The 24,901-nt window shown below is 37.9% G+C and overlaps 1 protein-coding gene across 8 annotated transcripts in view; it reads right to left on the bottom strand.

Annotated features, from left to right (window-relative positions):
• The window catches only part of CFAP54 (cilia and flagella associated protein 54), a 330,206-nt gene that overhangs the window by 212,744 nt on the left and 92,561 nt on the right, over nt 1–24,901 (bottom strand). For 7 of the 8 annotated variants that reach the window (XM_015094809.4, XM_060413069.1, XM_060413070.1 and 4 more), the window contains 6 exons: nt 22,813–22,960; nt 20,992–21,147; nt 14,792–14,914; nt 4,466–4,594; nt 2,730–2,844; nt 753–842 (listed from right to left, as the gene is read on the bottom strand). In XM_015094809.4, the coding sequence (XP_014950295.2) occupies nt 753–842; nt 2,730–2,844; nt 4,466–4,594; nt 14,792–14,914; nt 20,992–21,147; nt 22,813–22,960 (761 nt within the window). The remainder of the gene's footprint in view (nt 1–752; nt 843–2,729; nt 2,845–4,465; nt 4,595–14,791; nt 14,915–20,991; nt 21,148–22,812; nt 22,961–24,901) is intronic. The other variant, XM_027967638.3, reaches the window with a different exon arrangement.

Here is a 24,901-nt window from a genome sequence, read left to right as displayed (position 1 = left end):
TCCCAAATGTTCAAGCTGATTTTAGAAAAGGCAGAGGAACCAGAGATCAAATTGCCAACATCCGTTGGATCATGGAAAAAGCAAGAGAGTTCCAGGAAAACATCTCTTTCTGCTTTATTGACTATGCCAAAGCCTTTGAGTGTGTGGATCAGAATAAACTGTGGAAAATTCTGAAAGAGATGGGAATACCAGACCACCTGACCTGCCTCTTGAGAAACCTACATGCAGTTCAGGAAGCAACAGTTAGAACTGGACATGGAACAACAGACTGGTTCCAAATAGGAAAAGGAGTATGTCAAGGCTGCATATTGTCACCCTGCTTATTTAACTTCTATGCAGAGTACATCAGAAGAAACATACGACTAGATGGGGGTAAATATATTGTTGATAAGTGCCAGAATAACTAGTCATCTTAATTTTTATTATATTTCACTCTGAGATAAACAATAATGCTGCTATTTATTCACAGTTGAGCTTAAAAATCACTAACACATTTTTCAGTTCCTAGTTTTTGTAAGCTTCATAACAACACAACCTCAATTACTGCCAAAATAAGTCAACATAAAGGTTCCGCATTTTCAGATTTTAAATCAGGTACCTATTTTGGTCTCTTTCCTTACTTGACAATCAAGCGTCTGCTTTATTCTGAATGGGTAAGAACCTGAAATCTTCTGCCAGCAACAGAATTCACGGAATAAAAGATCTTTAGCAGCAAGGTGAGCAAGCAACATATGTACGACAAGGTAACCTACCTTCTTTCACAGCACCTTTGACCGACCAGTTTAAAACTATAGGGTAAAGAAATATGGGATCTTCTGCTCCCGAGAGTTCAGTTGTAATATCTAAGGTTAAAAAGAATTAGTAAGTTGTTGGTTCTGTTTAATATCAATAACCAAAAATGAAAATCCTTTGGTGGAGGGTGAAAAACAGGAAAATACCCAAGGAAACATTTTAGACGTCCTAAATTCTTGTCTTAAAATATAAATTACATATTTTTGAGATTTAAGAGATTCAATAATTCAATTATTTTCCTTTCAATTTTTCCCCTAAAGGCCAAGGAGTCTATTACCAAATAGGGGAAGAATTTCTAAAGCATGAGTTTTTATTACTCAACAGCTATTGTCTATCAACAAATATCAGACACAGAAATCAGATTCTTTTTTTTTTTCGGCTGATACTTTTTTTTCCAGCTGTACAGCATATGGGATGCAGGATCTTAGTTCCCTGACCAGGCATTGAACCCACCCCCTGCATTGGAAGCATGGAGTGTTAACCACTGGACCACCAGGGAAGTCCCTAAGTCTGACACATCTTAGATATGAGACCTTGGGAAGTTACTTACCTTCTCTGTGTCTCCCTTTCCTTATCTTTAAAATGAGATAATAATAGTACCTTTTTCATATAGCTGTTATATAAAGACTATATAAGTTTTAATATGAATAAAACACTTAAAATAGTTCTTGGCACACAGAGAGGACTGTATAAAACTGTTATTTTTATTATTGTTTTGTTACTGAATCTATTGTTTAGCTAGTAACTTTACATTGTGCTCCTTAGTGAAATGTGGAGGGGGTGATAATACGAAAAAAGTAATTCACATTTCTAGAACCCTTTCTATAATTTGAGAAATTATAATTTTTATATGTAACCAGACAATTACAGCTTTCCCAAAACTAGGTTTATAGGTTATGAGAATAATAGAGCATTGGGTTCAATTCATAAATTCAGTTGGAAACAGAGGTATGAGGTGTGTTTAAAAAAAGTGAGAGATTCAAGTCAGGGAATTCTGAAACAGTACAACCACCAATATATAACTGAGGCACAGAGTAAGACAGATGAGATGGGGACACAGAATTCTACAAGGGTAGTGACTTCCCAAAACCCAAGGGGCCGAAAGTGCAACCTTCTAATGAGAGAAACTCAGGTATTCTTTTGTTCTTCTAGAAGGTCTGAAGTCCTGCTTCTTAAAAATGTGAGAAGAGTTGTCATCACCAGAAATTACATCAGTTTCTTAATCAGATTTCCAAGATGCAAACTCCAAAACTCCAATCATCGTGTCAGCATTTTGGTCTATTGCTAAATTACGATACAGCACAACAACTTAAAATCAGTGCTTCGCTTGAGTGTTTCACATGGTTCAAATCACTCGCATATTAACACCGCTCACACTGTCCCTTTATTTCTCAGTTACATTTCTGCCTTTAGAACAGTGATTCTCAATGTCGTGTTCCCCTTCTACAGTACATTTGCCAACACTTGCGTCACAGCTGGGGCTGCTGGGAGGTGGGGGTAGGGGAGACAGTCCTGAGGGGATGGTGTGCTATGCATCTCTGGACAAAGGCCAGAGATGCGGTTTTACATCCACAATGTCTAAGACAGTCCCCTACAGCAACGAATTATCTGGCCCAAATTGGCAATATTGTTGAGGTTGAGAAACTCTGCTTTAGAATGAGAAGCTTTAAGCTCAAATCCAAGCGAACTATGTAATCCTAAATAAACCGCTTAATCTTTATGAGCTACATCTGTAAAAATCAGGTTAGCAATCCCTTATTAACAGAGTATTGTTAGGATTAAGGACATAATGTAAAACCACTGCGTAAACCTTAAAGGGCTTACCAAATGCTAATCTCATTCTAATCCTTTTAACAAAATATTTTCTTATTTAAAAAAAAAAACAACAACAACAAAATGCTAAATAGAAGTATACAGAAAGAAAAATAATACATTACATTGCTTTGTCAGTCTGAGTAGATGTGTCTCCAATAAAACCAGCTGTTCATTTATTTTTTCAGGTACTAATACCTGCTGTGGCTTCTTATTCTTGCAAGACTTCTTGGAAGAACCCTAGAAACATTGGTTAAATGTCAGAACGTATTTCAACATGTTTCAAGAACTGTCATTTTCAAATAACATTCTTTAAAGTTATGAATATACATGGCTAAATATATTAATAATTAATTAATAGCAACCCATTGTAGTCTAACTAAATGCCAGACACAATACAAAGTGTTTTATGGAAGTTGACCAAAATAGTTCTTCTCTTCCCTTTCCCTTCTTCCCAGTAACTTCTACTCCCCTAAACAGCCCCTTCCCCGCTACACACAGCTTTTAGAGAGCATCTGAAGATACAGCTCTCAAAATCCTCAAAAGAAAATGCTTTCAGAAATGTATCCTTTTCTTTTCTTTTTTTTTCTTGCCCCAGAGGGAACTTCCTTACAACTAAGCTAATTGCTTTTGCTACTTTGCCTTTCATTGAACGTAGCATGATCAGTAATTAGTGGATTAAGAATTGGTGGGTCTGCACGCAGGCTCCCCACCATGTTTTCATCTGTCTGAGCCTGAGAACTGACTGGTTCATGTTTCCCACCCTCTGAAAAAATAGACCTCCCAAGGTCTTTTGGCTTTGAGGGACCCCAGATGCTTACAATGATTCCTGACTTCTATAAACTAGATACTAGATTCTCAATCCCCACAGTCTTACTCTGAAAGAAGTATCACAACCTGCTGCTGGACTAAAGGCTCCAAGGAAAGAGGGACGGGGTCCTGTCCTGCCATGATGTGAAGGGGCAGGGCCGAGTCAAGGCCTCAGTGATATGAAGGGGCTGGCTGATGGACTCTGAGAGTAAACAACACTTGGTGAAGAAAAAATCCTCAGGTCACTTTCAGCTTAATCAAAACTTTCTCTAAAATCCCCACACACACCCAAAAAAAAGTATTATGGCTAAAAATATTCACCCAGGGAAACCATGGGATTTTTCTTAAGCTTTTTCCACATATAATAGAGATAGAACTACTCCAATTGAATCAGGCTTAGAGGTCATAGTCTCAACCCCAATCCTGATCACAAAAGAGGCTGCAAGCGGTTCCCAGTATACCTCAGAAACCGGATAAACTAATGTTTCAAAATTTGATCTATCTACAAAATCATTTAACCACCTAGTGTCAAGAAAAGGCAATAAAGATCTAGTAAGACTCATGCTTGGAGGCAGCATGGGTCTTACTTAAAAGTTATCTCCAACATTAGAAGCCTCATAAAGAAGACAATGTAGGTGTCACAAGAAGTTCAGGAAATCTACCTGGGGCAAAGCAAAAAGCTCTGACATATTTACTGCATTCAGTGACCCACCAAAAATAATAAAAATCTTCAGTCTGGGAGAGACCTTTGAGGGCTTTCGGTCTAATGTCCAACAAGCTCTCTATCAACACCTAACTGATTATCAATACTAGAAACAGGGGGCTATTCAATATTCTAGCATAGAGACCTTTTCATTTTCTGGATAGTAATTAAAATTGAAAGAAAAGGAAGGAAAAAAGAAGCTCTTCACTATACATTCATCTTCTTTTATGTAAATATGACAAACTAAAAACTGATCAATTATCTAACATATTTACTAACACTACATGACCTCTCATAAAATGCAAATAATGTATGTTTAAAGATGAGACACAAAGAACAAACAATTACCTCTTCTTGCATTTCCTCTACGTCTGTAGTACCAAATAGAGATTTGCAACCTGATGAGATGTCCAACACCTTTTTTCCATAATTTATAATCATTACTGCCAGGTCATATTCCTTCCATGAACGCAGGATCTAATTAAAAATATTAATTATCTCTGTTGGAAATTCACATCTATTTCCAAGTGCCATGTATCATCTTCCAGAAATTTGTAAGTTTCATGTTTTGGATGTAATGCCCCTGTTTTTGCTATGTAAGCATACTTCTCTAGAATTCAAACTGTATGATTTCAGTATTTTAAATAAAGGACCAAAAACAAACAAACAAATGAAAAATCAGGAATCTCATCAGTAACAAATTCTTGTTATATTTGTAAGTTTCATGTTTTGGATGTAATGCCCCTGTTTTTGCTATGTAAGCATACTTCTCTAGAATTCAAACTGTATGATTTCAGTATTTTAAATAAAGGATCAAAAACAAACAAATGAAAAATCAGGAATCTCATCAGTAACAAATTCTTGTTATCTCTGGGGCTTCCCTGGTGGCGCAGATGGTAAAGAATTCACCTGCAATGTGGGAGACCTGGATTCAGTCCCTGGGTTGGGAAGATACCCTGGAGGAGGGCATGGCAACCCACTCCAGTATTCTTGCCTGGAGAATCCCCATGGAGAGAGGAGCCTGGTGGGCTACAGTCCATGCAGTCACAAAGAGTCAGACACAACTGAGCGACTAAGCACAGCACAGCACAGCTGGGACATACATCTTTTGGTATAGTAAGCTAACTATTAAAAAACATTTCCACTTAAAAGAGCCACGCTAAAACAAAATCATTCTTAAAGGCCATGTAACCACCACTTCTTCTCTTGGGTTGTCTTCTTTATGAAATGGTACAATTACTGACCTCATGACATCTTGGGGAACATTTTTAGGGGTGAATGATATACATGACATTCATGTTGAACTAGGCTGGAGATCAGCTGGTTTGGGCAGATTCTCCATGAGCCCTGGGAAGCACACACTCTACTCAGAAGAAGAGAAGGAGCCACTCTGCCACCCAGTCTCATCCACATTCCTGGTTACAAACTGTTATCTGGCCTCCTCTGGCCTGGTCCTTACCTCCCTCTCCAGTGCCATCTTCCAGTATTCATCTCCTTGTGTTGTACTCTCAGCTTACAAAATATTGAATCAAGTATCAATCCTGATACTCACCATAGTGTCAGGACTTCATGCCTTCCTACAGTGGAGGTTTTTCCCAGAACAGCTTTTCCTTATTTATACAGCTTTACCTGGTCATTAAAACCTGGGCTCTAACATTAACCCAGGAAAGCTTCCCTGGCCTACAATCTGATTTGCATAGACCCTGCTCTAGCACAAGATCACACAAGGGGACACATTCACCATGAATCCCCAGGGAAACTCTCTTAAGGTATAAATAAGTCTGTATGAACTTATCTGTAGATGTATTCTGTTAGGTTAAATAGGTTAGTATTTAAGATAACTGGATTCTTTACCACTGGTGGTCAGTGGTAAAGAAACTTCCTGACAAGCAGGAGACATGGGTTCAATCCCTGGGTTGGGAAGATCCCCTGGAGAAGGAAATGGCAGCCCACTCCAGTATTCTTGCCTGGGAAATCCCATGGACAGAGGACCCTGGTGGACTGCAGTCCATGGGTTCACAAAAGAGTCGGACACAACCTAGCGACTAAAAAATCACAATTTAAGATAGGTAACAACTGTGACTTCCCAGGAAGTGAAGGATATATAAATGGCTGAAAAGCAGTGAGTGGCTGCTTATATCTGATGAGACCTACCTAATGCAAGCGCTAGTAACTGGAACTATTTCTGTAAGACCAGGGCAGTGGTGTTCAACTAATGCTGACTATGGGACAGAATGTGGGAAGGAAAATAAAATGGTGAAACAAACTTTACAAAGGCAGTAGGGGTTTAGGCCAAGTAGTGCCTTGAATACCAAGTAAAACAGTCCAACTCATCGTAAAATTGATATGAGAGGGAATGAGTTTTGTTATTAGAAAACAGAAATGAGCTAACATTTGCACCTCATTCACCTTTGCTTTCCAACCTATTTGGTTTATAGACAACTGTGCAATCTTTTCCCCTTGTTTTAATATGCCAGTGGAAAATACTAAATGAGAATGAAGTTTTCCAATGAAAAGAAAAAGAAAACCAGTGCTATTTAACATACCAAATGACAAACAGAAATTTTTAAAATGTGCCAGATGTTTGGCATAATAAATTTTTTTAACATCTCAAAAATAATGAAACACAAGATGACATATCTCAGAAGTGCACTTTATTTAGAATTCTGGTAACTTTTAGAAAAAAAAAAATACTGCTACTTAAAGAAGAAAGACTGAACCATCTGGAAAGATTACCAATCTTTAAAACATAACAGAGAAAAGAAACAGGGTCATTTGACTAATTGGGCTTTACATGTCCTAAGAGAAAGTCTGTAGAAAATATATATTTATATCAAATGAATACTTCATATCTGGGACTGAGTAGTCAGGTTTCTTGGTCTATTCATCAGGCTGGAAGAAACTTATGAAATGATGATTCTCCCAGCCTATCAGTTGGTGAAAAAGCAGCTCTAGTATCAAAATTCTGACATTAATATTGGGTTGGCCAAAAAGTTCATTTGGGCTTCAAATGTTCTTCCAGGAAACTCAAACTTTGGGCCAAGCCAATGTATCAGTCAGTTCAGTCACTCATTTGTGTCTGACTCTTTGTGACCCCGGGTACTGTAGCATGCCAGGCCAGTAGCAGGAACTCTGGGAGCTTGCTCAAACTCATGTCCATCAAGTAAGTGATGCCATCCAACAATTTCATCCTCTGTTGTCCCCTTTTACTCCTGCCTTCAGTCTTGCCCAGGGTCTTTTCCAATAAGTCAGCTCTTCGCATCAGATGGCCAAAGTATTGGAGTTTCAGCTTCCAATGAATATTCAGGAATATTCTTTTTTTTTTTTAATATCTTTAATTCTTATATGCGTTCCCAAACATGAACCCCCTCCCACCTTCCTCCCCACAACATCTCTCTGGGTCATCCCCATGCACCAGCCCCAAGCATGCTGCATCCTGCGTCAGACATAGACTGGCGATTCAATTCTTACATGATAGTATACATGTTAGAATGCCATTCTCCCAAATCATCCCACCCTCTCCCTCTCCCTCTGAGTCCAAAGGTCCGTTATACACATCTGTGTCTCTTTCCCTGTCTTGCATACAGGGTCGTCATTGCCATCTTCCTAGATTCCATATATATGTGTTATTATACTGTATTGGTGTTTTTCTTTCTGGCTTACTTCACTCTGTATAATCGGCTCCAGTTTCATCCAACTCATCAGAACTGATTCAAATGAATTCTTTTTTACGGCTGAGTAATACTCCAGGATGGACTAGTTGGATCTCCTTGCAGTCCAAGGGATTCTCAAGAGTCTTCTCCAATACCACAGTTCAAAAGCATCAATTCTTTGGTGCTCAGCTTTCTTTATGGTCCAACTCCCACATCCATATATGACTACTGGAAAAACCACAGATTTCACTAGACGGACCTTTGTCAGCAAAGTCATGTCTCTGCTTTTTAATATACTGTCTAGGTTTGTCGGAGCTTTTCTTCCAAGGAGTGTCTTCTAATTTCATGTCAGCAGTCACCATCTGGAGTGATTTTGGAGCCCCCCAAAATAAAGTCTTTCACTGTTTTCATTGTTTCCCTATCTATTTGCCATGAAGTGATGGAACCAGATGCCATATTAGTTTTTTGAATGTTGAGTTTTAAGCCAGTTTTTTCACTCTCCTCTCTCACTTTCAAGAGGCTCTTTAGTTCCCCTTCACTTTCTGCCATAAGAGTGGTGTCATCTGCATATCTGAGGTTATTGATATTTCTCCCAGCAGTCTTGATTTCAACTTGTGCTTCATCCAATCCAAAATTTCTCATGATGTACTCTGTATATAAGTTAAATAAGCAGGGTGACAATATACAGATCTGATGTACTCCTTTCCTGATTTGGAACCAGTCAGTTGTTCTACGTCCAGTCTTATATGTAGGACCTACATATAGATTTCTCAGGAGGCAGGTAAGGTGGTCTGGTTTTACCATATCTTTAAGAATTTCCCACAGTTTGTTTTGATCCACACAGTCAAAGGCTCTAGTGTAGTCAATAAAGCAGAAGTAGATCTCTTGCTTTTATGATCCAACGGATGTTGGCAATTTGATCTCTGGTTCCTCTGCCTTTTCTAAATCCAACTTGAATATCTGGAAGTTCATGATTCATGTACTGTTGAAGCCTGGCTTAGAGAATTTATTATATAATTCTCACCTCTGTGAATATCTTGTATGCCCCAAAATTCAATACATTCAAAACCTATTATCTTTTCCCCCTTTCTTACTCAGGGTTCAACAAACTGCATTCAACCAACTGTCCAGACATCTGGGTTATTGGGGACTCTTCCCTCTCCCTCCGCAATCCCCCTCTATTCAATTCCATCTGATAAACAACTCTTGAAACATTTTCAATTCTATCTCCCAGTTTTCCACACTAGCTTCATTTATCATCTCTTGCCCTCTAACTCATTTCCTGTCTCAGGTCTTATTCTCCTCTAATGATTAGCTGTTGCACAACCAGAATAATTTCTTTTTTCTAAATGCAAATTTCATTACAGCATTCCCAGGTTTGAAACCCTTCGATGGCTCCTCTCTGACCTCATTAGATGGCCATTCATCATCTAGTACTGGTTCACTGTTCCACTTTTTAAGCTGACCAAAATATTTAATCATATCCTCCATAATTAAAAATCAGTCTGATTCTTCTTTTCCCAAACTGTGACATTATTTCCTATTTTCATATTGATTACTATCTGAGGCAATCAATGTTAATAACCCTGAATCTGCTGTATTTTCAAAAAATACTTGCCTTGAAGCTTATTTATAGTATCTTGCCATAAACAATTATTTTTTACTTATCATGTAATCTATTTATCTACTTTTTCTGGTACCTTCTGAATTTTGTGCCCTGTTGTAGAAGATCTCGCATGATTTCAAGGACAACCAAATATCCTCAAATCCATCTGGACTTCATTTTGTTTATGGTATGAGAAGGACTCTGGCTTTGTTTATTCTCAAATGAACAGCCAGTAATTTCGGCACCTTTTATTAATAAATTATCATTTTCTCAATGAACCTGAATGCCACCTTTGTCTTATATTAAGTCCTTCCTGTAGACCCAGGGCCAGTTTTCCTAGAGTCTCTATTCTATTCCACTGATCTATTTGCCCATTACTCTGTTAAGACCATTTTTCACTGGAGTGAACTTTTGGTAAATTTTAATATCTACTGAGAACTTCTAAATAATTCTAATCAGTTTCAAAGAAACATCGGGATTCTGATTAAAGCTGCATTGCATGTAAATATTATTTTAGGAAACATTTATTTTACTATTACAGTAAGTCTTCTTATTCAAGAACTTGGTGTGGCCTGCCATATGTGCAGATCTTATTTTATGTCTTTCAGTAAGATTTCACACTTCTTTTATTTAGGTTCTTCAACATTTCGTTAAGTTTAAAATACTGTCTATCATTACAAGTGGTATATTTTCCCCAGTCCTGGCTACTGTTCATATTAAAAATAAAAACAAGTTTGTATCTTATGTAACTTTATAAATTCTCTTTTTAATTTTAGTAATCTTTTGCTAGATTCTCATGTGTTTTTTGAGACCTTACAATTTCAGACAAATTTTGCTTTTCTAATATTACAAAATTATTTCATGCCCTTATCTGTTGCATGAGACAGAATCTCTACAAATAATGAATCACAGTATTAAGAGTCAATATCTCCTGTGCCTGATTTTAAAGAAATGACTTCAGAAACTTGCCATTTAGCATGATATTTGCTAAAAATTTTTGGTAAATGTCTTTATCATTATGCAATAACTTCCTTCTATGCCTAACCTACTTAGAAATTTTATTAGGAAAGGCTGCTAAGGTTTATCCAGTGCCTTTGTAGCATTTTCATATAACCTGTTTTTCTCCTTTAATTTGCTGTTATAAAAAATGAAGTTTTGTTTTAATTCATACCTGATCTTTAATACTTGACAATGAGACTGCCTTATGACTGGAAAGTGCCAGAGGCCATGCAGAAACAGAAAAGGGCGATCAACAGAACAGACTGGATGGACATAATGTCTCTCTTTATCCATTTAATGTTTTGGACCCTGAATTCTGCTTTTTCAGATATGAAAACTGTCATGCCTCCTTCATTTCTGTTTACATTTTCCCAATATCTGTGTCCATTTATTTTTCAAATTCCTTGTTATTTTGTTTTACAGGGTGTTTTGAAATCATACACATTTGAATCTAACTTTTCAGCCCATCTGACAGTCTCTGTCTCTTGAGTTCATTCACGCTTAGTGAAGTAATTAATGTACTTGATTTTATTCCTTCCATCTGAAATACAATCTCAGTTTCCTTCTTCTTACTTTTGTTAAATTAGCCATGTTTCGTCCCTGCCACTTTTTTGTTCTTTTTGCCTCCCTGCCATTCCTCTGTGTGCTTTTGCTTCTTGACAGTTTAGAACAGTCCTACAGTGTTTTAAAGATCAGCTCATGCCTACATATTCCTGAGTCATCTTGAAATATTCATATTCTTTCAAAAGAAAATAATAAAGTTATACAATATGTACTTTTACACTATGTGTGTTTTTAACACACATGCACCATGAATCTATAGTTGCTTATCACTCCCTCAACCCTAAACAGGAGAGAAGCTTTGGCTCTAGGTTACTAATAGGTTTTTCTTCCATGGATGACTCTTCTATTTCAAGACTCCCTATTTAGCATTTATATTACAAAATCCTAGTCACATCATTATTATCCATTTACTTTTAATAATACATATATTGCAAGATTCGTTGCTCCCATTATTCCTCTCCTTTTCATCTTTCCCTATCTTGGGATTTCTGTTCTGAACCAACTGTCATTTGATAGAGTATTTCCTGAAGTGTTTTTCTCAGATAAATACTTGGATGGAATACTTTTTAAATGCCTGCACTTCTGAAAATGTTTATTTTGCCCTGACAAATGAATGATATCTTTTCCTGGTTATTAATTTACAGGCCTTAATCCTTTTTCCCTCAGGATTCTACAAATGTTGCTCCAGGAATTTAACTCTTAGTGTTGCTGATAAAAAGTCTGAAGCTAATTGATTCTCTTTCCATTGCAAATAAGTAACCTGTTCTTTCAGTCTCAAATATTCAGATTTGTCCTCATCCTTGGATTTCAGGAATTTCACCAACATGTGTCCACATACATATTCTAACATTAATCCTGCTTGGGACTCAGAAAGATGATTACTTTTCTATGTATTTCTTTTCTACTTCCAGACTCCTTTTATTTCATGTTATGATTTCTGGATCTGTCTTCTGAATTTATCTATAGGTAATACTGTTCAACATCTGCAGGTATTTCTTGCGCTTCCATATCTGAATCAAGAAGTATAATCGCAATCTTCATTTGTTTAATTTTTAATCCAAAATTAAATTTGTTATATATGAAAGTTACTATGGGAGTAAATTCTAAAAGTGCTTATCACAAGAAAAAACATTTTTTCTATTTCTTTAATTTTGTATCTTTAGGAGATGTGCATGTTCACAAAATTTCTTATGGTAATCACTTCATGATGTATGTAAATTAAGTCATTATGTTGTACATCTTAAACTTATACAGTGTTGTATGTCAGTGATAGCCCAACAAAACTAGAAGAAAAAATTAAATTTGTTCTAATTGTACTGCTTGAAAGGTTTCTTTTTCTTTAGTCATCTCTGATCCTTTTCAACACTGTAAGAACAAATAACACAATTATTCTAGTTTTTGGCTTGTTCTTCCTCCTTGGGCTTCTGAGTTCCCATAAGTGAATTATTATCATTTCTTCTTGCTAATGGCTTATGCTCCCTCAGCATCTACACAGACCAGGGCATAGAGGTCTCTCTACAGTGGCAAACCAGTGAGTGATTGAAGGAATACGATTTTCTGCTCCTGAAGTCAGGACATGACCTCTTTGCTAAGGTAGAGAGTAGAGGCCTCTCTGTTACCAGAACTCCACAGAAGCAAACTTAAGTCTCAACTAAAATAATGGAGAAGACTCTTGAAATTCTCTTGGCTTGCAAGGAGACCAAACCAGTCAATCCTAAAGGAAATCAACCCTGAATATTCATTGGAAAGACTGATGCTGAAGCTGAAGCACCAATACTTTAATTACCTGATGTGAAGAGTCAACTCACTGGAAAGACCCTGCAACTGGGAAAGATTGAAGGCAAAAGGAGAAGGGGACAACAGAGGATGAGATGGTTGGATGACATCATCAACTCAATTACATGAGTTTGAGCAAACTGCAGGAGATAGTGAAGGACAGGGATGCCTGGCGTGCTGCCATCCATAGTGTTGCAAAGAGTCAGACATGACTTAGCGACTGAATAACAACAAAGTAACATCTCTGAATAACAACAAAGTAATGGCTCTGAATAATAACGAAGTTCTACTATTTTAAGTATTCTAAACACTGTGATTAAAAGTAGTGCAAATAATTTCACAATTTGTATGGAAATACAAAACACCTGGAATAGCCAAAGCAATCCTGAGAAAGAAGAATGGAACTAGAGGAATCAACTTGCCTGACTTCAGGCTCTACTACAAAGCCACAGTCATCAAGACAGTATGGTACTGGCACAAAGACAGAAATATAGATCAATGGAACAAAATAGAAAGCCCAGAGATAAACCCACGCACCTATGGACACCTTATCTTTGCCAAAGGAGGCAAGAGCATACAATGGAGAAAAGACAATCTCTTTAACAAGTGGTGCTGGGAAAACAGGTCAACCATTTGTAAAAGAATGAAACTAGAACACTTTCTAACACCATACACAAAAATAAACTCAAAATGGATTAAATATCTAAACGTAAGACCAGAAACTATAAAACTCCTAGAGAAGAACATAGGCAAAACACTCTCCGACATAAATCACAGCAGGATCCTCTATAAGCCACCTCCCAGAATATTGGAAATAAAGGTAAAAATAAACAAATGGGACCTAATTAAAATTAAAAGCTTCTGCACAACAAAGGAAACTATAAGCAAGGTGAAAGACAGCCTTCAGAATGGGAGAAAATAATAGCAAATGAAGCAACTGACAAATAACTAGTCTCAAAAATATACAAGCAACTCCTGCAGCTCAATTCCAGAAAAATAAGCGACCCAATCAAAACATGGGCCAAAGAACTAAGTAGACATTTCTCCAAAGAAGACATACAGATGGCTAACAAACACATGAAAAGATGCTCAACATCACTCATTATCAGAGAAATGCAACTCAAACCCACAATGAGGCACCATTTCACACCAGTCAGAATGGCTGCTATCCAAAGTCTATAAGCAATAAATCCTGGAGAGGGTGTGGAGAAAAGGGAACCCTCTTACACTGTTGGTGGGAATGCAAACTAGTACAGCCACTATGGAGAACAGTGTGGAGATTCCTTAAAAAACTGGAAATGAACTGCCTTATGACCCAGCAATCCTACTGCTGGGCATACACACCGAGGAAACCAGAATTGAAAGAGACACGTGTACCCCAATGTTCATCGCAGCACTGTTTATAATAGCCAGGACATGGAAGCAACCTAGATGCCCATCAGCAGATGAATGGATAAGGAAGCTGTGGTACATATACACAATGGAGTATTCAGGAGTATTACTCAGCCATTAAAAAGAATACATTTGAATCAGTTCTAATGAGGTGGATGAAACTGGAGTTGATTATACAGAGTGAAGTAAGCCAGAAAGAAAAACACCAACACAGTATACTAATGCATATATATGGAATTTAGAAAGATGGTAATGATAACCCTGTATGCGAGACAGCAAAAGAGACACAGATGTATAGAACAGTCTTTTCGACTCTGTGGGAGAGGGAGAGGGTGGGATGATTTGGGAGAATGGCACTGAAACATGTATAATATCATATATGAAATGAATTGCCAGTCCAGGTTCGATGCAGGATACAGGTTGCTCAGAGCTGGTGCACTGGGGTGACCCAGAGGGATGGTACGGGGAGGGAGGAGGGAGAGGGTTTCAGGATGCGGAACATGTGTACACCCGTGGCGGATTCATGTTGATGTATGGCAAAACCAATACAATATTGTAAAGTAATTAGCCTCCAATTAAAATAAATAAATTTATATTTTAAAAAAATTTTTTTAAGTAGTGTAACTTTCTAAATCATTAGGGCTCCTAAGTCTTATGACAGTAGGCAAAGAATGAGGTAGATACCTTTGTTATGTAGAAGATACAGCAAGCTATCATATGCTGTACACTTTCAAAGCTTGCAAGATGTTTCTTTAAGTGGATGACATTTGGTAGTCCTTGCAAAACCACCACACACTTTATCAAGATCTGAAAAATAGAAACATAATGCTTTTTGTTGAAAATATCTTTACTCATTTTTTAAAAATGCCTTATTTAAATCATGCAAGTTTAAGCCATCACATTTTCTTGCTGTTAATAATTATGGACCAATTGCTTATCTTGTACAAAGAAGTGTACCCTGAGATAAAATTGATAAATTCAATGTTCAAATGAGTCCTTCATCTAAAGTAACCTAAAAGCTAGTGGAGAGGATAAAATAAATACAAAAATAGATAAAACAAAGCCCATACTGACAAGTACCACAAAAGATACAGGTAAAATGTTACATGTGTACAAGAAACTAAAGATGATGTTCAGGCTTAGGAGAACCTTGAAAAAAACTTACAGAGAATGACTATGTACCATATTAAATACACAGCAATATGGGTACTTGGTATAAGAGCTTCCTTTAAAATAAAACCAAGCACTCATCCCCAGGAAATCAATTAATATTGGCTCTTCAGTTCAGTTCAGTTCAGTTCAGTCATTCAGTCATGTCCAACTCTTTGCGACCCCATGAATCACAGCACGCCAGGCCTCCTTGTCTATCACCAACTCCCAGAGTTTACTCAAACTCACGTCCATTGAGTCGGTGATGCCATGCAGCCATCTCATCCTCTGTCGTCTCCTTCTCCTCCTGCTCCCAATCCCTCCCAGCATCAGAGTCTTTTCCAATGAGTCAACTCTTTGCATGAGGTGGCCAAAGTACTGGAGTTTCAGCTTTAGCATCATTCCTTCCAAAGAAATCCCAGGGCTGATCTCCTTCAGAATGGACTGGTTGGATCTCCTTGCAGTCCAAGGGACTCTCAAGAGTCTTCTCCAACACCACACTTCAAAAGCATCAGTTCTTCGGCACTCAGTTTTCTTCACAGTCCAACTCTCACATCCATACATGACCACAGGAAAAACCATAGCCTTGACTAGATGGACCTTTATTGGCAAAGTAATGTCTCTGCTTTTGAATATGCTATCTAGGTTGGTCATAACTTTTCTTCCAAGGAGTAACCGTCTTTTAATTTCATGGCTGCAGTCACCATCTGCAGTGATTTTGGAGCCCAAAAAAATAAAGTCTGACACTGTTTCCCCATCTATTTCCCATGAAGTGATGGGACCAGATGCCATGATCTTCGTTTTCTGAATGTTGAGCTTTAAGCTAACTTTTTCACTCTCCTCTTTCACTTTCATCAAGAGGCTTTTTAGTTCCTCTTCACTTTCTGCCATAAGGGTGGTGTCATCTGCATATCTGAGGTGATTGATATTTCTCCCAGCAATCCTGATTCCAGCTTGTGCTTCTTCCAGCCCAGTGTTTCTCATAATGTACTCTGCACAGAAGTTAAATAAGCAGGGTGACAATAAACAGCCTTGACGTACTCCTTTTCCTATTTGGAACCAGTCTGTTGTTCCATGTCCAGTTCTAACTGTTGCTTCCTGACCTGCATACAGATTTCTCAAGAGGCAGATCAGGTGGTCTGGTGTTCCCATCTCTTTCAGAATTTTCCACAGTTTATTCTGATCCACACACTCAAAGGCTTTGGCATAGTCGATAAAGCAGAAATAGATGTTTTCTGGAACTCTCTTGCTTTTTCCATGATCCAGCGGATGTTGGCAATTTGATCTCTGGTTCCTCTGCCTTTTCGAAAACCAGCTTGAACATCTGGAAGTTCATGGTTCACATACTGATGAAGCCTGGCTTGGAGAATTTTGAGCATTACTTTACTAGCGTGTGAGATGAGTGCAATTGTGTGGTAGTCTGAGCATTCTTTGGCATTGCCTTTCTTTGGGACTGGAATGAAAACGGACCTTTTCCAGTCCTGTGGCCACTGCTGAGTTTTCCAAATTGGTACTTACTTCCTTAATTATTCTCCATATCATGTGATCCTGAATTTGATCCAGAGCTGGACAATTAAGTTTATCTTTCAATATTGCCACACACTTCTGAGCAATATTGCTATCAGAAAGGCAGACTTAGATTGCATCAATCTATTCATCATTCAGATTATCCCAAAGGACAAATTAATATATGGAGGTTGGTCCTTTGTGGACACATTAATTGCTTCAAGCCATCAATCTAACAATATTATTACTGTTGTCACAGAACACTTATGAATTCTTTTCAACGCAGCTTTAATTCCTCCCTTCCACCATCACCATCTCCCAACCTACTGTTCCATATCCCCGAATCAAGTTAACCACCTAGCAGTTCTGTAGTTTTCTCTGGGCTCATGTAATCCTATGTGTGTATGTATATTTGTGTGTGTGTGTGTGTGTGTGTGTGTGTGTGTGTGTGTGTGTGTGTGTGTGTGTGTGTGTGTGTGTGTATTCTTCAGTATTCTTGCCTGGAGAATTCCATGGACAGAGGAACCTGATGAACTACAGTCCACGAGGTTGCGAAGAGTCAGACATGACTGACCAACTAACACTTTCACTTCACTTTCGCATGTACTTTCACTTTCACACACAGAGAGAGTTAATGTTATTTCACAAAGTGAAATTAAGCACACTTTCTGAACTATGCATTTCCCCTTCAGGCATGTCTTGTGAAAAATCCCTCCAAGTCTATAGGTATAGATTTAATTCATCATTCCTAATGGTTACCTAATATTATTTACTGTAAACCAATCATAATTTTGCAACAATTTCCAGAGCCTTCCTGTTGCACAGTTTTAAGGTTGATGTTTTACAGTCTGGCAGTTCTGGCCATCCTTCAATTACTGCATGTCCTCTTTGTCCCAGCTCTTTTGCCTTCACCAAGAAAGCTACAATAAACACCCCTACACAGGGACTTCCCTGGCAGTCCAGTGGGTTCAATCCCTGGTTGGAGAACTAAGAAATCACAAGCAACATGGCATAGCAAAAAAAAAAAAAAAACACACCCACACACACAACCACAACAAAAACCATCCTCTACCTATTCAGTTGCCAAAATGAGCAGCAAGTGAGGTGCCAGCTTTGAGATGATACGTAGGGAGGATTAGGTACCATCCTCCATGGCACAGTAGTCCCTCTAAATCAATTCCATTATGTGGTATTGTATCCCCAGTAGGTAGAACAGATGGAAGCAATGGGTAGAACTAGGGGTGATTTTAATCTATGGGATAAATCATTAAGAAAGGAATTGCTGGGCTGTGTAAATGCACTTTTTAATTTACTAAAATATTATTCCATGAGATAAATTACTAGCAGAGGAATTGCTATGTTAGGCATATTTGTTTTTAATTTTACTTATACTTGGTTTAATTAAAATTAGGTTTGCATTACCAAATTCTAAAGACTATAACAGTTCACATTTCTCCCATTGATGAATGAGAATGCCTTTGCCCCACATCCTCACCAGCAATAGGAGTTACAGATCTTTTCAATTCTGCTAGTGATATTATATTATTGATTTAATGGCAATTTCTATGGATATTCAGAATCTGAGCATCTTTTTGCCACTTGGATTTGCTCTCCTATAAACTTCATATTATTATCCCATGCCCATTATTTATTCAGTTATTAAAAAAACTTTTTGTTATATATCGTTACCCTCATTAGTGTTGGATAACTTTCCCAAATCCATAAATTTCCCACAATCTTTGTTATGGCTCCTTTTGCCACACATGGGTTGCCATTTAAATATAGTTAAATATTTCTTATATCTAAGAGTTCTATTTTGGTTAGAGTTCCCCAACACTGACTGTACATGGACTCTCTTGTGATTATTTTTTTCCAAAAGTTTTTGCTGTCTTTTACATTTAAACCTTTAATTTATCTGGACTGTTTACATATGGTACAAAGTAGGGGTCTTTTTTCAGAGGAATATCCTGATGTTTCACCACCATTTACTAAAAATATCCATTACCTTCCCACTGAATTGGAAAGCCAATTCCATCATACATTACATTCTTCTACAGTGAGGCCTACTTCTGGCATCTCTCCCTTGTTCCATTCATCTTTTCTTGCTCTAAACTATACAATTTAATTTAAAAACTCCTTTCCTAAGTCTTTCCCTCATAGTTATCATCCACTTTCTGAGTTAAATGCATCCTGAATCAGTAGGATCCCAGAGGATGACAGGGAACTACTCTCAACTCAACCAATGAAGCAGCAATTGCAGGCACTGTTCCATTGTGGTATCTTTGCTGGAGCAAAAAGGGAGTTTGGGGGAGAATGAATAAAAGGAGTATATGTATGGCTGAGTCCCTTACCTGAAATTATCACAACATTGTTAATTGGCTATCAGTTCAGTCTCTCAGTCGTGTCCGACTCTTTGCGACCCCATGAATTGCAGCACGCCAGGCCTCCCTGTCCATCACCAACTCCCGGAGTTCACTCAGATTCGCGTCCATAGAGTCAGTGATGCCATCCAGCCATCTCATCCTCTGTCATCCCCTTCTCCTCCTGCTCCCAATCCCTCCCAGCATCAGAGTCTTTTCCAATGAGTCAACTCTTTGCATGAGGTGGCCAAAGTACTGGAGTTTCAGCTTTAGCATCATTCCTTCCAAAGAAATCCCAGGGCTGATCTCCTTCAGAATGGACTGGTTGGATCTCCTTGCAGTCCAAGGGACTCTCAAGAGTCTTCTCCAACACCACACTTCAAAAGCATCAATTCTTCGGTGCTCAGCCTTCTTCACAGTCCAACTCTCACATCCATACATGACCACAGGATAAACCATAGCCTTGACTAGACGGACCTTAGTCGGCAAAGTAATGTCTCTGCTTTTGAATATGCTATCTAGGTTGGTCATAACTTTTCTTCCAAGGAGTAGTATAAAATAAAACAGTTATTTTTTAAAAAGGAATGGGGGTGCCTTGAGGTGGCTAATGTTGCCTTTTTTATCTTATTGGGCAGAAATAATATCCTATGGGGAAGAAGTATTAGAAGAAGCTCCAATTCACACCAGGCAGATAAAAACATGCATTTAGAGTCTTGACCTAGGGCAGTAATAACGCTTCCACTCTCTGACCTAATATTTTATGAAAGGACCTTAACTTTGTGGACATGTCTCAAAACAAAACACTGGACCACTACATCAATAAATCATGTTAACTGAGCCTGATAAACAAGAAATGGCAAGTATGTTGAAGATGTGAGATGATTGCCCTCCAGAGGATAGAAATGAACCCTAAAAAGAGTCAGGGGCCTGACACATTAATGAAATGTCTGGGACAAGCTGAGACATGCCCCCACTCCAAAGTAGGTCTGACATCTCTAATCTCTCACCTCTAAGAAGAAAGGACGTTACTTTAAGAAGCAGACTGCCATGTTGTGGAGAAGGGCGTGTGGCAGGGCACTGGCGGTCAGCCTTTCAGAACTAAAGGACTCATCACATGGCCGCAAGGGAATGTATCTCTCAACAACCAGTGAATTTGGAAGAAAACCCCAAGCCTCAGATGAGACCACAGCTCTGGTCAACACCTTGATTTTAGCCTGATCCTGAGCTAAAATTCTGACCACAGCTCTGATCAACACCTTGAATTTAGCCTGATGAGATCCTGAGCCAAAGATCCAGACAACTTGTATCCAGCCTTCTGACCTCCAGAAACTATGAGATAGTGAATGGGTGTTATTTTAAGACATTGAGTGTTGGTGATTTGTTAGGAAACACAGACAACTAATATAATCCCTTCAGCCAAGTCTTATCAACCTTTTTTTCCAAAAATTCCAATTTCACCACAGAGACATCAAGTTCATTTTTCTGGTTATCCACCAATTTTTTTCCCCTCAGTGATGCCTTTAACAGTATGCCTTGAATAAATATTGCTGTCTCTAACGTTACAAGACCATAAAAATTGAAATGACTTTAAAAATACAACCTAGAAAAGTATGTTACCCATATTTAAATATGGACAGCAACAGGGCTGAATGTTTTCAGGGAAACACATTTTAAGTTCTTATTTATGTTTTCCCAGACATATAATTTAAATTATTAAAATATCTTTCAGTTAACTCACGAAATGTCATAATACTCATTCTTGACCTATTTGTACTTTCTAAGAGACATGTTGCATTTTCTTTTCCAAAATGCAATGTTGACTTGCCTTTGTTAAAAAATACCCTTATGGGGAGGGGGTGAAACCCTTACCTGTACAACAGGTACCAAAACAATATTGTGATAAATGATAGGAGCAAGGAGGCCGTAACACTGAGTCACAGCCTGAAGGGCGTAACTGGAATCATTTAGATAGTTGCTCAGTTCCAATGCCACCAATACTCTCTCACATTCAATCAGTCTAGCAATCTGTAAAGAAACAGGTATTGTTACTCAAGCTGAGCACCAGGTACTTAACTTGTGTGTCTCTAATGAGGAGAAGGGGTAGGAAATGTGATCCTTGTAACTTAACAGTAACATGAATGTTGATAAAAAGAAAAACCTAAATTCAGGAACAACTCTAACTCCCCAATAATGCTATTGATACATATGGATGATACAATCTTAGAATTAAACTTTAAATCTTTTTATGAATTACAATCAAATACCACTAGTAACAGAAAAGGCACCAATCTTTTTGATTGGTAAGATAAAATCTTCGCTCTATTTTAGGAGGAAAACTCTAGCTTTTTGAAAAATATAAACTGTAACAAATAATAATTAAAATATAGTATTGCTGTAATATGGCCCCCACTTGATTAGTAGACCCTTATTTCTCTCCTGGATTTGTGAGAAAACGGTAAATTTTTCTGTAGACTAACCTATCTTCTATTATACTTCTGCTACTTAAAGCAAAATGTAAAGTTAGGCTTTTTGTGATTAAACATCACTTAAGAAGAGTAAGAATCCTATCTTACTCCTTTCTCTTTTTGGGGGAGAGATTTCATTCAAAGAAAACAATATGAGGGGCAACCAGAAATTTCTATACAGCAAATTGTTATTGGAATGGTAGTCCAGCATTCTGGAATTCACTGAAGTGCTTAAAGACTGTCCTCATTTTCAGACTAAATGATGAAAAAAAAAAAAAAAAGGGAAGCTGAATGTAACTTAGTAGGAACAGGTCAATGGCTGTGAATGCTTGTGCTCTATAAAAATGTGAACTTGTCTTAGGCAGAGAGTCATGTTTGTTTTTTTACTTTCATACCCACAGAAATTGGCACAGTCTCATGGAACAAGTTATTGGCTAATTAATTAATGAATAAGTGGATGGGTAGGAAAAAGCAACTGTAAAAGAAAAACAAAAAATGACAAAAATCTCCATATATCTAAAGTAAGTAAAGAAGGAAGGGAGAAAAAGAAGAGTGAACCTCAATTTAGATTGGAAAAAAAAATGTAGGATTGTTACTAAAAGCAAGAGCATTGTAAGGCTACAGGTATAATAGAGCAATATTTATAAGTACCTTGAGAATATATCAATAGGAGATAAGTTAAATTCCTGCCTCTGCACAGGATGCAATATTATAGTTTTTAAAAAATGTACCAGATGGATATGTACCAGCATGAAAGTATGTCCAAGATAAATTATAAAAAGTATTCAAAAAGCAAGTTAACAGAACAGTGAGTCGATCATGATTCCATTTTTGTTAAGTAATAATAGCATAGTCGTCTATGCATATTTTTTAAAATGGGAGAAATCACATGAAAACAAGAATGTAGTATTCTTAGGGATAATAGGATCCTAATAGGTTTCACTTTATACATTATAAATTTTGAATGTTTTAATTTATACTACTTTTATACAGGAATATATATATTCCTGTATATAGGAAGGGGGGGGCGGGGAGAAAGGGGGAAAAACCATGAGCCTAGACCTGTGAAATCTACAAACAATATCAAATAAACCAGCACAATCATACAAAGTTCTCTCAGTCCGTTCACAAGTGAGGATATACAATCCCCACAGCTCATAAACTTGAAACATCAAGAAACAAATCAAGGGAAATAATGCATTTGCAATGATTTTAATTCACTTACTTGTTGAGAAGGGAAAATCTCATTGCCTTTAATATTATCACAGAAAAAATTTTCTTCTTTAATTTTAATGTCACTTGTTACAAAAATATTTCTAAGAAAAAGATATAAGAGAATGGAAGAACTCTCTGTCAAAATATCTGAATGTAATCTGCAAAAAGAAGTAAATGATATTACAGGTATAAGGTGATTTAGTGTGTGAATTCAACTTTGTAGATTGATTTGTTATACCAACACAATTATCTCAAGATAGCAGCAAAAGTCAGAGAAGGAAACAGCAACCCACTCCAATTCTTGCCTAGAGAATTCTGTGGACAGAGGAGCCTGGTGGGCTGCTGTCCATAGTGCTGCACAGAGTCGGACACGACTGAAGCGACTTAGCAGCAGCAGCAGCAGCAAAAGTACATAACATAGTAACTCTTGCACAGCTGTTTAAATTGAAATTAAAGACTATTCTTAACAACAAGTTCATAACTAAGAAAATTAAGCTATGGACATATGTCATGGATATATAAAACATAAACCATTGGCAAAATTTTCTGATTCTAAAATATATAGCTCTTTTCTATCAATATAATTGAAATCATTATAGATACTCAGAAGTTTGGAAAATAGGCCCAATATTTCAATCAATAAACTTTCTGAAAGTGAGGGTTATTTATAGCAAAATCAGCCATGGTTAAAGAGAAGTAGAGACAGATTTGGGCTTTCCGGGTGGCTCAGATGGTAAAGAACCTGCCTGCCAACGCAGGAGATGTAAGAGATGTGGATTTGATCCCTGGGTGGAGAAGATCCCCAAGAGAAGGGAATGACACCCACTCCAGTATTCTTGCCTGGTGAATACCACGGACAGAGGGGCCTGGTGGGCTACAGTCCATGGGATCACAAAGAGTCGGACACAGCTGAGCTATTAACACACTGCCCCTCCAACTCGATCCCAAATCTGCCCCTGAAGTGTGAAAGTGTTAGTCGCTCAGTCATGTCTGACTATAGCCCGCCAGGCTCCTCAGTCCATGGAATTCCCCAGGCAAGAAAACTGAAGTGGTTAGCCATTCCCTACTCCAGGAGATCTTCCCAATCCAGGGATCAAACTCGAGTCCCCTGCAGTGCAGGCAGATTCTTTTGACACCAAGGAAGCCCTATAGAAGTAGAGTCACTTCAAATTATCTTTTCTAAATTACAGTCAACAGTGCCCACCACTGTCAAAACTGTGAAATCTGCAGTCTTCTTTGTTTCTCTAGTCCCTTCCTTGCCCTTAAGCCTTACTTGATGGCAAACCCTCTCTTCTAAGCTTCAGGTCCCTCCACTCTCCCTATAAAACAGGAAAGGATCTGACATCAATTGACATTAAAGAGGATCTGCTTCACCACCATGCTAAACTCTGAAATTGTCTTTGCCAGGAGGATTTTAGTTATCCTGGTTCTACAACTCATACTAAACTTTCTTTGTCATTGATGACCATGAGTAGTTCGACACACACAGAAAGTCCAAGTTATCACCTCCTCCTGGCTCTAGTTCCTCCAGTATCCAGCTTGGACTCTGGTTAGTCATTTCCATAGTGACCTCTCCAGCACTTTAGATTCTGCATCCCATAATTTATGCAATAATAAACTTGCCTGACTATGCATAGATGTTATTATCTGATTTTTTTTATCCCTGCCATAATGGCCAATCAATTAATCACTTATTTATTTACCTCATTCCTTTTTGTTTTTCATTCAGACTAGCATTTGCTCAACACCAACCATGTATAAAGCATTATTCTAGATCCTAGAATATAAAGGTGAATCTTATGTAGCCCTCAGCAACAAGGAACTGGGCTCTGCTATTGATACAATTCATGTTACGTAACATCAGCTGAGCCATGATTCTCAGCAACACTTCCATCTATCCCTGATGCCTCCTTATTCATATTCCCCTAGATGTGCTCTAGGATCTTTGTAGCCCCACCACCATACATTCTTAGGCTCTCCCTCCCCACTGGCTCTCTTATCTCAATCTTCCAAAATTCTGGCCTTAAGGTTGCCTTCCCCCAAAGCCTCTGCCAACTTTCCTCTGATCTTTACCACCAAACTTCAAATGGGTAGTTTTG

The sequence above is a fragment of the Ovis aries genome, chromosome 3, assembly GCF_016772045.2.
Source record: "Ovis aries strain OAR_USU_Benz2616 breed Rambouillet chromosome 3, ARS-UI_Ramb_v3.0, whole genome shotgun sequence".
Lineage (NCBI taxonomy): Eukaryota > Metazoa > Chordata > Mammalia > Artiodactyla > Bovidae > Ovis > Ovis aries.
The sequence above is the reverse complement of the archived record's forward strand: the minus strand, read 5'-3'. Positions and strand labels throughout refer to the sequence as shown.